Source organism: Oncorhynchus masou, chromosome 22, assembly GCF_036934945.1.
Source record: "Oncorhynchus masou masou isolate Uvic2021 chromosome 22, UVic_Omas_1.1, whole genome shotgun sequence".
NCBI classification, from domain to species: domain Eukaryota; kingdom Metazoa; phylum Chordata; class Actinopteri; order Salmoniformes; family Salmonidae; genus Oncorhynchus; species Oncorhynchus masou.
The window spans coordinates 45,340,548-45,353,964 of NC_088233.1; the positions used below are offsets into that span (position 1 = coordinate 45,340,548).

At 43.5% G+C, this 13,417-nt stretch overlaps 1 protein-coding gene across 2 annotated transcripts in view; it reads right to left on the minus strand.

Moving 5' to 3' along the window:
• The window catches only part of LOC135509569 (metabotropic glutamate receptor 8-like), a 230,104-nt gene that overhangs the window by 47,499 nt on the left and 169,188 nt on the right, over positions 1-13,417 (minus strand). The window contains exon 5 of one of the 2 annotated variants that reach the window (XM_064930331.1): positions 13,144-13,281. The exons of the other annotated variant lie outside the window; for it this stretch is intronic. Within the exon in view, the coding sequence (XP_064786403.1) occupies positions 13,144-13,281 (138 nt within the window). The remainder of the gene's footprint in view (positions 1-13,143; positions 13,282-13,417) is intronic. 2 annotated transcript variants of the gene reach the window in all.

Sequence of the window (13,417 nt, forward strand, 5' to 3'; positions counted from 1 at the left end):
GGCTGGCGACCCCACCTGCAGGAGCACCCCGTCGTGATCCGAAAAGAAAACAGGCAACAGCCGCCCAGACAACTTACCCAAAGACCTGGGTACAAAAATATAGTCGAGCCTCCGCGCAACCCCCCTGGAGTTGCGCCATGTAGGACCGGCCATTTTCGGAGTAGTGTGCAGGCCACCATCAACCAGACCATGGCAAGCCATTAGCCCGGTGATGGCGCCTGCACTGCTATCCCCCCTATTCCTAAATCTGTATTAAAGTCCCCCCCTATCACTAATTTCCTATTTCTGACACACAGGGGCGCCAGACAGTCCACCATCTCCCTCCTGTCTGCCACCACCTGGCCCATACACCACCACTAATCTAAATTTACAATCCCTTATCATGACATCCACCGCTATAACCCTCCCCTGCATCACCACAAAAGAACCCTCCACTTTTACCTCCCTGTGCCCACACAAAATCCCTACCCCCGATGAGTGCACCCCCCCAATACCCCAAACCGACTACCCCTTGTCCCACTCCCTCTTAAACCTACTAGCATCCCCTCCATCCCTCAGGTGAACCTCCTGTAAAAAACAAAGATCAAACCCCACACCCTCCAGATAACTAAAAACCGCCCTCCTCTTAACAAAATCCCTTAAACCCCTTACATTTAAACTAACAAAAGTAAAATTAGACCCCATGAAAGAATAAAATAAAAACATGTAATACAATCAAATACTAAACCCAGACAGAAAAACGCAAAACCAGGAGACTCACCCGATGCTCCCCTGCTCCATATCTACCGGTGATAACACCATCCGTACTCCCGACGTCTCTTCCTGCATCTCGCCTTCCTTGCCGCCTTCCCCTCTGGACCTGTACTCTGGTCATGAGGCATGCTTCCTTCCCCTCCTCTTCTTCCCCCATCCCCCGCTCCTGCTCCCCCCCAGCCGCAGACGCGTATGACCTCTGACGAGCCGGGCACCCCCGCCACAGGTGTGCTGACGAGCCACACCCGTGGCACGTCTTAGGCTCATCACAATCCTTCGCCTCGTGCTCCCCAGATCCACAAAATCTGCATTTTCTTGTGCTGCACGAGGCGAAGATGTGGCCATAGGCCATACAGCGCCTGCAAAATGGGGGCTGACGTGCATAAAACAACGTCCCCCTGTCAGCCCCTAGGGAGAACATAGCAGGAGGATGGAGGTAGCCACCATGTCCCTTTGGGTCCTCCCTGAGGAGGGCCTGGAAGCCTCTCCTCCCATTCCAAAACCCAAGGGAGTCTTTGAGGTGCCTTGCTGAGGAGACGTTATCCATGAATCTCCCCAGAAAGTCCCTCACCTCTTCGTCCTTAACGTATGGGTTGTACATGTTGACAGTTACAACCCTAAAGTTGTTCCTCGCCAGGCTTGTTATTTCATAATGGGTCATCGGCCTCTCACCTCCCACGGCTCTTGCTCTTCTCAGGATATCATCATGTTTCTCCTCTGTATTTAGTGCCACGTCGTATGCTCCCTCCAACGAGTTGCCTTGGAAACAAAACACGTCCTTCACCGTCAGCTTTAGAATCCCCATCGAGATTGTCCTTCCAAAAGTTTCCCGTCCTAAAGGCTCCAACTCCTTCTCCTTCCAAGCAAACCGAATCGTGTTGGCCAGCCCAATCCCAGGGACCGACCGTGTTGGTGGATTTTGCACCATCTCCGCAAGGAGAATGGTGCACCCGGCTCACGTTCTCTTCCAAACCAACCATGGCCTAGTAGTCCTCACCCAGAACCCCACTGAACTGAGGGACAGCTCGGGACTGAGGGGCAGCTCGGGACTGAGGGGAAGCTCAACACTGAGAGGAAGCTCAGCACTGAGAGGAAGCTCAGCACTGAGAGGAAGCTCAGGCAGGTAGTTGGATCCGGCAGATCAAAACAACAAACGGAACGTGAAAACCTATACAGCCTATCTGGTGACAACAAACACAGAGACAGGAACAATCACCCACGAAATACTCAAAGAATATGGCTGCCTAAATATGGTTCCCAATCAGAGACAACGATAAACACCTGCCTCTGAGAACCACTCCAGACAGCCATAGACCTTGCTAGATAACCCCACTAAGCCACACACCCAACACCCCACAAAACCCCAAGACAAAACACACCACAATAAACCCATGCCACACCCTGGCCTGACCAAATAAATGAAGACAAACACAATATATTACGACCAGAGTGTGACAAAGGTGAACACATGGGCTACTAACAGCTTACTTTCTTAGCTACAGTATAAATATCTCCCTGGCATATTACATAATTTATGCAGCAGCATACAATACATTTTTTGGAGTCACCTTTGCTCACTTAAACAGGAAGGTGGCGCGGCGGTCCTTCTTGTGGGTAAATTTTGTCATCAAATTTTGTCATCAAAGTCTGGCATTCTCTGGATTTATGGAACTTTCAAGACAACTGGGAACTCTGGAAAAAAAAGGTTGAATCAGGTCTGAAAGTGATCTTCAGGTTGGAGCTCTAGAAAGAGGCCCGAGTTGGATTACGTATTTACGTAGTTCCCAGTTGTCCTGAAATCACTGAAGTCTGAGATTTCCCAGTTTCCAGTTGTCTTGTACGTGGCAGAAGTCATGCTGGATTGACAGCATCACCAATGTATTCAACCTTTTCTGGCCCAGGGTGTTGCATGTGAATGTTTCTCCTTTTAAGCTTGGAAAAAACCCAGACTAGGACCACACACCCACTCCAATTACACACCCACTCCACTGAATAGCAGGCTAGTGATTGCTTTGAAAAGTTTGCAGTTAACCACTGATTCCTTCCAAACCACTCATTGTTAAATTGCAATTTCCAACTTTTTTGTTGTGTAATGTTTATGTCCAATGGCTAATGAGCACCGATTCATTTTATGTATAATTTCTCATCATCATTGAAAATAATAGTAGATTATCGACTTGATTCATGATGATGACAGCCTGTCTAGCTTCCTAGCTAAGATTTTGAAAGTATGATATTGACATAATCATAATCAATCCAATCAAAGCTTCTTAGAACATTGCATTCGGAACGTATTCAGACCTCTTGACCTTTTCCACATGTTGTTATGTTAGACTTATTCTAAAACGAAATACATAAAAAATTGTCTTCATCAATCTACACACAACACCCTATAATGACAAAGCAAAAACTGTTTTCTATAAATTTTAGCAAATGTATTAACAATAAAAAACTGAAATATAACATTTACATAAGTATTCAGACCCTTTACTCAGTACTTTATTGAAGCACCTTTGGCAGCGATTACAGCCTTGAGTCTTCTTGGGTATGACGCTACAAGCTTGGCAAACCTGTATTTGGGGAATTTCTCCCATTCTTCTCTTCAGATCCTCTCAAGCTCTGTCAGGTCGGATGGGGAGCGTCGCTGCACAGCTATTTGCAGGTCTCTTCAGACATGTTAGATCAGCATCAAGTCTGGGCTTTGGATGGGCCACTCAAGGACATTCAGAGACACTCCTACGTTGTCTTGGCTCTGTGCTTAGGGTCGTTGTCCCATTGGAAGGTAAACCTTCGCCCCAGTCTGAGGTCCATAGTGTTCTGAAACAGGTTTTCATCAAAGATCTCTCTGTACTTTGCTCCATTTATCTTTCCCTCAATCCTGATTAGTCTCCCAGTCCCTACCACTGAAAAACATCCCCACAGTATGATGCTGCCACCTACATGCTTCACCGTAGGGATGGTGCCAGGTTTCCTCCAGACATGACACATGGCATTCATCAGTCTTGGTTTTATCAGACCAGAGAATCTTGTTTCTCATGGTTTGAGAGTCTAGGTGCCTTTTTGCAAACTCCAAGCGAGCTGTCATTGCCTTTTACTGAGGATTGGCTTCTGTCTGGCCACTCTACCATAAAGGCCTGATTGCTGGAGAGCTACAGAGATGGTTGTCCTTCTGGAAGTTTCTCCCATCTCCAAAGAAGAACTCTGGAGCTCTGTCAGAGTGACCACCGGGTTCTTGTTCACCTCCCTGACCAAGGCACTTCCTCCCTCGATTTCAATAATGATCAATGGAAACAGGATGCACCTGAGCTCAATTTCAAGTCTCATATCAAAGGGTCTGAATAATTATGTAAATAAGGTATTCTGTTTTTGTTTTTTAATAACTTTGTAAAAAATGTCTAAAAACCTGTTTTCGCTTCGTCATTATAGGGCATTGTGTGTAGATTGCTGAGGAAATGGTTTTATGTAATCCATTTTAGAATAAGTCTGTAACTTAATAAAATGTGGAAAAAGTCAAGCGGTCTGAATACTTTCCAAAGGCACTGTATATCATTCCATTAACAGGGGCTCTGCTAATGACTTTCTGTTTTGCTCATTAAGATATTTAATATTTAGAATGCTTTTAAACTAGCAAATGTGCAATTACACACTGGCCCAGTCTATTTTGTTGCCTTGCACATGTCTCTATTTGAATTACAGCAGCCTGCTACGAATGCCGTGAAGGGAGGTGGGAGTTGATGTGTGTTTTTGTATTTTTTTTTCTACATAGAAAATGTATACATTAGCAATTAACGATATATACAATTCAGGCATGATATTTGCATATCCTTGTCAGATCTCCTGTTTCTTGGCAAGGAGGAAGTAGCCCTAGGGAATTTGTCAGGATACTGGCAGGACACTTCTGGCCGCTAATACAAGTCCTCAGACTACCTGACTACAAGTCCTCAGACTACATTTTCCACTCTTATCTGGGTTCATTGTTTTTACGACTGTATTCTGTCCAAGATGTTGAGATCTATTTCCTACAACCATCTGACTTTACTGAGTGCCTTATACAAGGCCTGTAAAAAATATAAATGTAAAGGCTATTCATTCCAAAGCCTTCAAAGCCCTATCGTCCTGTCTAAACGTAGACCAGTGCTCTCCAACCCTGTTTCCGGAGAACTACTCTCCTGTAGGTTTTTACTCCAACCTCAGTTATAACTAATCTGATTCAGTTTATCAACCAGATAATTATTAGAATCAGGTGTACTAGATTAGTGTTGGGCTGAAAATCTACAGGTAGGATGTTAATGGCCAGTGTACAGTCGAAGCAAAAAGTTTGAGAATGACCCAAATATTAATTTCCACAAAGTTTGTTGCTTCAGTGTCTTTAGATATTTTTGTCAGATGTTACTATGGAATACTGAAGTATAATTACAAGCATTTCATAAGTGTCAAAGGCTTTTATTGACAATTACATGAAGTTGATGCAAAGAGTCAATATTTGCAGTGTTGACCCTTGGTTGGGAGAAGTTACTCTCGGAGGATGTGTTGGTACCATTCTTTATTCATGGCTGTGTTCTTAGGTAAAATTGGGTGGGCTCACTCACCCCACTCCCTTGGCTGAGAAGCAACCCCACACATGAATTGTCTTTACTGTTGGCATGACACAGGACTGATGGTAGTGCTCACCTTGTCTTCTCTGGACAAGCTTTTTTCCAGATGCCCCAAACAATCGGAAAGGGGGGTCATCAGAGAAAATTACTTTACCCCAGTCCTCAGCAGTCCAGTCCGTGTACCTTTTGCAGAATATCAGTCTGTCCCTGATGTTTTTCCTGGAGAGAAGTGGCTTCTTTGCTGCCCTTCTTGACACCAGGCAATCCTCCAAAAGTCTTCGCCTCACTGTACGTGCAAATGCACTCACACCTGCTTGCTGCCATTCCTGATCAAGCTCTGTACTGGTGGTTCCCCGATCCCGCAGCTGTTCCTGGTGCTTGCTGGACATTCTTGGGCACCCTGAAGCCTTCTTCACAACAATTGTACCTCTCTCCTTGAAGTTCATGATGATCCGATAAATGGTTGATTTAGGTGCAATCTTACTGGCAGCAATATCCTTGCCTGTGAAGCCCTTTTTGTGCAAAGCAATGATGATGGCACATATTTCCTTGCAAGTAACCATTGTTGACAGAGTAAGAACAAGGACTCCAAGCACCACCCTCCTTTTGAAGCTTTCAGTCTGTAATTCGAACTCAATCAGCATGACAGAGAGATTTCCAGCCTTGTCCTCATCAACACTCACACCTGTGTTAATGAGAGAGTCACTGACATGATGTCAGCTGGTCCTTTTGTGGCAGGGCTGAAATGCAGTGGAAATGTTTCTGGGGGATTCAGTTCATTTGCATGGCAAAGAGGGACTTTGCAATTCATCTGATCACTCTTCATAACATTCTGGAGTATATGCAAATTGACATCATACAAACTGAGGCAGCAGACGTTGTGAAAATGTATATTTGTATCATTCTCAAAACTTTTGGCCACGACTGTATCGTAAGTCAGACCTATATTTTGTCCGACCCACACTATCTCCCCTAAGAGATTGGCTGGTGTTAGAAACCCTTCGCATCAATTCACTTCAGCTTCACCATTATTTTCAAAGGGGAATGTCAAGAGCAGGCCTTTGATACTATAACAAGCTTGGGAAGATGTCTGGCGGAAGATGTAACATATTATCCTATAAGACTCTTTGAAGAAAATCCCTAATCAAAAGTGTACGTTCCAAAATGTTCCTGAGCGCTATGCACTTAGCTTCCATCTCCAACCTCCAATAGAAGGTGACTCCTCCCCTGACTGTCACTCTGCTTTCAAATCAAGAAGCCAAGTCATTAGAGGGAAGAGAACCAGTAGACAAAAATGGAGGGAAAGGGCGACAGACTGGGTTTTTGTCAAGATTGCGTTTGATCTGGATATGTTTGGAATCAAGCACACAGGAGTGCAAAGATGTGGCATCAATGGGCAGGACAAAATGTCTGCCAAGAGTAAGCTTTCATGTGACTCCAACCTCTTTCAGGGAATTTGTTCAGTATTTTGTATCTTTGCATGCTTGAAGGGGGCTCCCGGGTGGCACAGCGGTCTTAAGGCACTGCATCTCAGTGCTAGAAGCATCATTACAGACCCTGGTTCAATACCAGGCTGATTGGGAGTCCCATAGGGCGGTGCACAATCAACCCAGTGTCATCTGGGTTTGGATGGGGTAGGCCGTCAATTGTAAATAAGAATTTGTTCTTAACTGACTTGCCTGGTTAAATAAAATTTAAAAAAGGGAAGAGAACAGTAGCAACATTTTTCAAAAGAGGATACAAATTGGCTACTTTGCTCGGCTGAGGTAAAGTGCATCAAAGCAGAAATCTGTAATAAAATATTTATAATTAAGTCCAATTGACATCAGCCTGCTTTCTTTGTCTCAGGGCAGTCTGCATTGATTCTGATCCACATTGTTGGTTAAAGCTGCAATCGTACCAATCTTGCTCCGGTTTAGTTTTCTATTCTTACTGCCATTGTTCAAGGTTAGAATACATCAGAAACACATCAGCAAGTCATAACTGGAGGCATGAAGTGATTGTGCCGTAAATATTGAAAGCTCAGGGCATCTGTGGACAAGTCTGTCTGTTGCATAATAGGAAAGCGAAATTGAAATATGTGAGCTGTGGACAAAAACAAGCTGTGGCCTAAAACAAGGGAAAATACTCCATTGCATTACTGAGTTACTGTATGTAAACCTTGATGAGCAAAACATTATTTCTAAAAATAATAATAAAAATACTGAGCTATATTGCATGCATACACTATGCATATATACCGCTAACCACTAACCACTATTTGCTCAATAATTACGAAGTTCAAAACCACTGGAACAGTGGTAAACTTGCCTGGTAGAGGTAACATGTGTAACTTGTCAGATGTTCTGGAGGCGAAGAAGGGCCACAGTTAGAGAATTACAGAAATTGGTTGAATCTTTGGGTCACCAAGTCTCTTAATCTACAATTACTGTTGCATGCCAATAGGCTCTTTGGAAAGGTTACGAGAAAAAAATCTTTAATGACTGTAACAAATGTAAATGCCTGGAGCTTGCTAACGGCATTAGTACTTGGATTGGAACCAGGTGCTATGCTCATATGAGAAAAAAAAATCACATCAAAATCCATAAATTGTTAATTGACCAAAAATCTGCATTTTGCAATGGCCATCTCAGTCCCTGTACTTGAACCCCATTGAAAACCTGTGGTTTTGATTGAAGAGGGCAGTCCATAAGTGCAGACCGAAGGATATCAAGGACCTGGAAAGATTCTGTATAGAGGAATGGTCTAAGAGACTTCCCAATGTGTTCTCCAATCTCATAAAACATTCTAGAAAAAGGTTCAGTGCCGTTACCCTTGCAAAGTAAAAGTAACAATTATTTAGACACATCTTTTTGAGAAAAAAATTATATTACTTGTTCAACAAAATTAGTATAATAAAACATAATTTGAACATTTTTTGGAGTTTAGCTCAGTATTTGTATGATTTATTTTATATAGTCTTTTACAATCTTTAACAATTTTGGATGTGACTGTAGTAGGTATACCAGTACCTATACCAATGTTTAATTGAAACACTAAGTTATTTTTTTCTTCAATTGTTCATTTTGACTAAGTGCCTATGTGCTTAGTTCTAATGAAATCACATAATCTATACCGGGGAAAGTATGATGACGTTAACAGTAGGGACAAAGAGGAGGGGGAAAAACAATTCTGCAGTCATTGCATGGATTTCCTTGCTTGGATGAGTGGTAGGAGTTATTGTATTGCTTTAAAAAACAATGGACACACTCATTTGGGGGTGGCAAGTAGCCTCGTGGTTAGAGCGTTGGGACTAGTAACCGAAAGGTTGCAAGATCAAATCTGTTGTTCTGCCCCTGAACAAGGCAGTTAACCCACTGTTCCTAGGCCATCATTGAAAATAAGAATTTTTTCTTAACTGACTTGCCTAGTTAAACAAAGCTAAAAAAAATCAATAATTTAGAGATGGGAAATGAGTTGCTTAGAGCTACTGTACAGACTGTGAACATGTTTCCAGCTCATCACCAGAGACGAATGCTGACAATATCACCAGCAGCAAACGGACAGCTTGATGGAATGTAGACACGTCCCCTCTGACCTTAGGCCATTGTGTCAATAAAGATATTTAATTATCCTGATTAATTACCATCAATGATCAAAGCCCTTCAAGACCATCCCCACATGTTCAAATTTTTCCCTCAATTGACTCTCTCTCTCTGTCTCCCCCCTCTCTTTCTCTCCCCTCTCTCGCTACCCATCCCCCTCCCCCTCTCTCACTCTCTCTTTCAGACTAATACATGAAAATCAATAGGACCACAAAAGGGTGTTTACCCCTTATTTACTGTGATTTATGGACCAAAATGCCCACATAGCCTGAAGACATACAATGTAACAAAACACTAGAAAGAATAAGGAACACAATACAGTAAGGGTTCATTGGAAATCATTATCATGGTATACAATTCACTACCATTTTGCCTGAGGATGAGGATGAGGATGAGATTGATGCTGGCCCCCGGAGTTCTGTCAAGAAATAACAAAAAATGACAGTTCGTAATATGAAGTGACAGCTATTTAATTGCGTGAAAACCTCCATTTAATATATGACGTGTCAAAACCAGAGAGCATTTGCACCATAGAGCTGAAGTATATCCCTTTCGATATTGAGTTCCTTTTGATTCCCTCTCCTCCGCTACTAAAGATAAGTGCTCACAGAGTATTCAATGTTATCATCACCGCAAGATACTGAAAAACTGAGCAACAGAGAACTAAATGAGGAGTTTGCGACGCAGAGCAATTATAATTTAACAGAGCACTTAACACGCCTGACCTACTTGACACACAGACACTCTTTCAAAGAACAAAACAATTTATTTTAGTTGTTGAAGTGACCCACTAGTTCTGCATTATATCACATTGCAGTGGATCGTGTACCACTGCTTGGTGCATAAGTGTCTGTTGATCCTATGACTCTTTCCGTTTCCCAGTGGAGAACAGCTTTTGTACCATTACTTCTATGGCTTCAGTTCTGTATTTGTTGCTTCAAGGTAGGAGAAACTATAGAGCTGTTCCACCAGTGATGTGAGTGTGTGTTTGTGACTAAACATTCTGCCTTGGGGTATCTGGACAAGCCTTTGTTTCCTGGTGGGCAATTGAGGCTGGAAGTGGGTGGCGGCCAGGTGGGTTGCCCAACTTAATAGTGAAGAGGAAACACTGCAGGGTAAGAACTACATAAGAAGCAAGTGGATACATCTGTGATTGTATAATGGCACTTTGCACTGCAGTATGACTAAACCTTAGACTCACATAGGATGTAATGAGAGAAGAGAGCATAGCTGTGACGCAACGCTAAATCAAACATCATTGACATTTCACAGGATACAGTATCTGATGTTAATGTCTGAGAGCACTTATTGTATGCCAACGAAGGTGCATCCATTTCACGGTTTCCTGTTTACTCCGTCTATGTGATGACACATACGTCTGTGCACACATTTGCTTACATAGACAGATGCACATACACACACCAGTCAAAAGTTTGGACACACCTACTCAATCCAGGGCTTTTCTTTCTTTTTATTGTATTTTCTACATTGTAGAATAATAGTGAAGACATCAAAACTATGAAATAACACATATGGAATCATGTAGTAACCAAAAAAGTGTTAAACAAATCTGTCACACCCTGATCTGTTTCACCTGTCCTTGTGATTGTCTTCACCCCCCTCCAGGTGTCACCCATCTTCCCCACTACCCACAGTGTATTTATACCTGTGTTCTTTGTTTGTCTGTTGCCAGTTCGTCCTGTCTTGCCAAGTCAACCAGCATTTTTCCAAGCTCCTGTTTTTCCTAGTCTCTCTTTTCTAGTCCTCCCGGTTCTGACCTTTTGCCTGCCCTGACACCTAGCCCGCCTGCCTGACTATTCTGCCTAGGCCTGACCTCGAGCCTGCCTGACCATTCTGCCTAGGCCTGACCTCGAGCCTGCCTTCCGCCCTGTACTGTTCGGACTCTGACCTGGTTATGAACTCTTGCCTGTCTTCGACTTGCCTCTTGCCTGCCCCTCGTTGTTCAATAAATATCAGAGACTCAAACCATCTGCCTCCTGTGTCTGCATCTGGGTCTCACCTTGTGTCTTTTATGAAATCAAAATATATTTACAATTTGAGATTCTGCAAAGTAGCCACCCTTTGCCTTGATGGCAGCTTTGCACACTCTTGGCATATTTTGACTGGTACTCTTTGTCTGCACCAAACACCTGGTTCTAAACACAAAATGCATTCTTCAGCATGTCAGCACTTTTCCTTTTCTTTATAGGTTTAAGAGAGGGATGGCGATATTGTGTGATATTGCAATGGCCACAAACAAAAAAATATGCACACACACGTGCACACACACACACACACACACACACACACACACACACACACACACACACACACACACACACACACACACACACACACACACACAGACATGCACACGCACAAACACACATATGGACAATGATCAGAGGTGGTGCTGATTCAGCTGTTTGTCTTGTTGCATGAGTACTCTGCAGACAGCGACAGCTCCAGATAAAAGATGCCCATGCAGCTCCTCTCCTCACGGCACTAAAACTCAATCTCGAGTTGCTAATAAAATTTACTCAAGCTGCTCCCATCGCTCCCACACCAGGGAAAGAATAGAGTGAAAAAGCCCGGAGTGCTTTTGACAGGGGCAAACAGATTTCAAACCGTCTACCTTGCTCAGGCAAAATTACATGAGCTTTATAATGGAGGGAGATACGAACATGGGGGTATTTTTGGAAAGCTGAGATTGGTGTTTCTTTTTTCTTCTCCCCTCGGTCCTGTTGCTGCCTGGCTACTCTCACCGTGCGTTTACCAAATCCTGTTTGGTGTGTCTGCCATGTCTCCAAAGGATTTGTCCCAAAGTGCCTGTGTTCCAGAAAAACTCCTCAAAATCATCAAGGATTACATTTTTTTTCGCCCACACAGTGGGGACATTGTCGTCGGCACAATGCAACTCTCAGTAGACAAGCGCTGTATATGCTAAGCTTAGTGATGTGGAATTCATTTTGGAACACCCTCGGGCTGATCTGGCTGTCTCCCTCAGTCGGCTTAAGTGCAAGACCTTTTTATAATTTCCTGCACACAATAGTTAGTATGTGCCACTTGCTTTCACTGGATCATGGCGCATGCGCTTTGTTAATGACAGAATCCACTGCCTTTTTTGTCACGCTGTCGTGATTTGATGCCTCCCCTACTGACTTAGAAAAAATGATAATAATCAGGCGATCTGGCTGTGTTGTTAACAGACGAATCTATCAGCACTGCAGCGTTGTGTGCATCCTATTGGGGGGGGGTGAGAGAGAGAGAGAGAGCACGGCGACAACAGCTCCATAATTATTCTCATTATTTCAAGTCACCGTGTCAGAACAATAAGTGTCGTCTGGGATATGGGCAGCGGACAGCCGTCTGCCTCTGCATATCCCCGGCCGCGAGAAAAAGCTCAAACACAGCCACATTAATACACTCACATCCTGCATTGTCTTTATGACTTCAATTGTTATTATAGAAAGATAATGAATTCAAACACAATGTAAAGTTTCCCTGCACACACACACACACACTCAAAGAAACACATTTGCACAGAATGTGTGGATCCGATGCCTTTGTCTCCAGAGGTCTTCAACACAAACACATGCATCCACATCTTCAGACGTACAGCATGTCTCTGCAAAATGGCTGCTTGCGCCTGGGAGAGTTACTGTACATTCGCAGAGTGCTACATACGGATGTTTCCCATTTCAAGCTAGAGCAAACCCTTTCCACTACATATTCCCAGAGATATTGAAAGTGAAATTCCAGTGCTATAACTGGAGTTATAAGTTATAATGATGGCTGGAACAGAGCTTATGGAATGGTATCAAACACATGGGAACCATGTGTTTGATGTGTTTGATACCATTCCACCTATTCCGCTCTGGCCATTACCATGAGCCTGTCCTTCCCAAGTAAGGTACCACCAACCTCCTGTGCCATCCATCCATCACATCTTGGCTACCAAAAGCATGGCATTGATTGGCTGGGGTGTGAGATGGTCCAGACTATCATGGTTAGGGTCTGTATAGCATTGGGATGAATATACACCCCAGCAACAGACTATTGTCTCTCTGTTGTTCACTGTCTAATCTCTGCAGTGCACTGTTTAAACAGTCAGGTTTGCACTGAGGGAATGCACAGACCTCTGCCGGAGGGTACTTCCTCGTCCCCAGATAATGCTCTTCCCTCAGTGCTTAAGAAAGAACATGCTGTACCTGTGCATTTCTTGGGGCTCCCAGGTCGCTTGCCATGCATCCCTAACTTGCACGCAAAGTTTTCTTCCCAAAATTCCGCGAACCACACGTTCCTTCTGTTATTGGAGAGGGAGCGACTCCGGAAGTAACGGTCGAAGGCTGAGATAAGGATGAAAATTGAGGAGAACAATAAAAACAGAGGCAAAATACACTTATTTCAGCCTGAAGCCACATCCTATAACACAAAAGTGTTGTACATCTCACAGTGCTTCAAACACATGCATTATTTCCCATT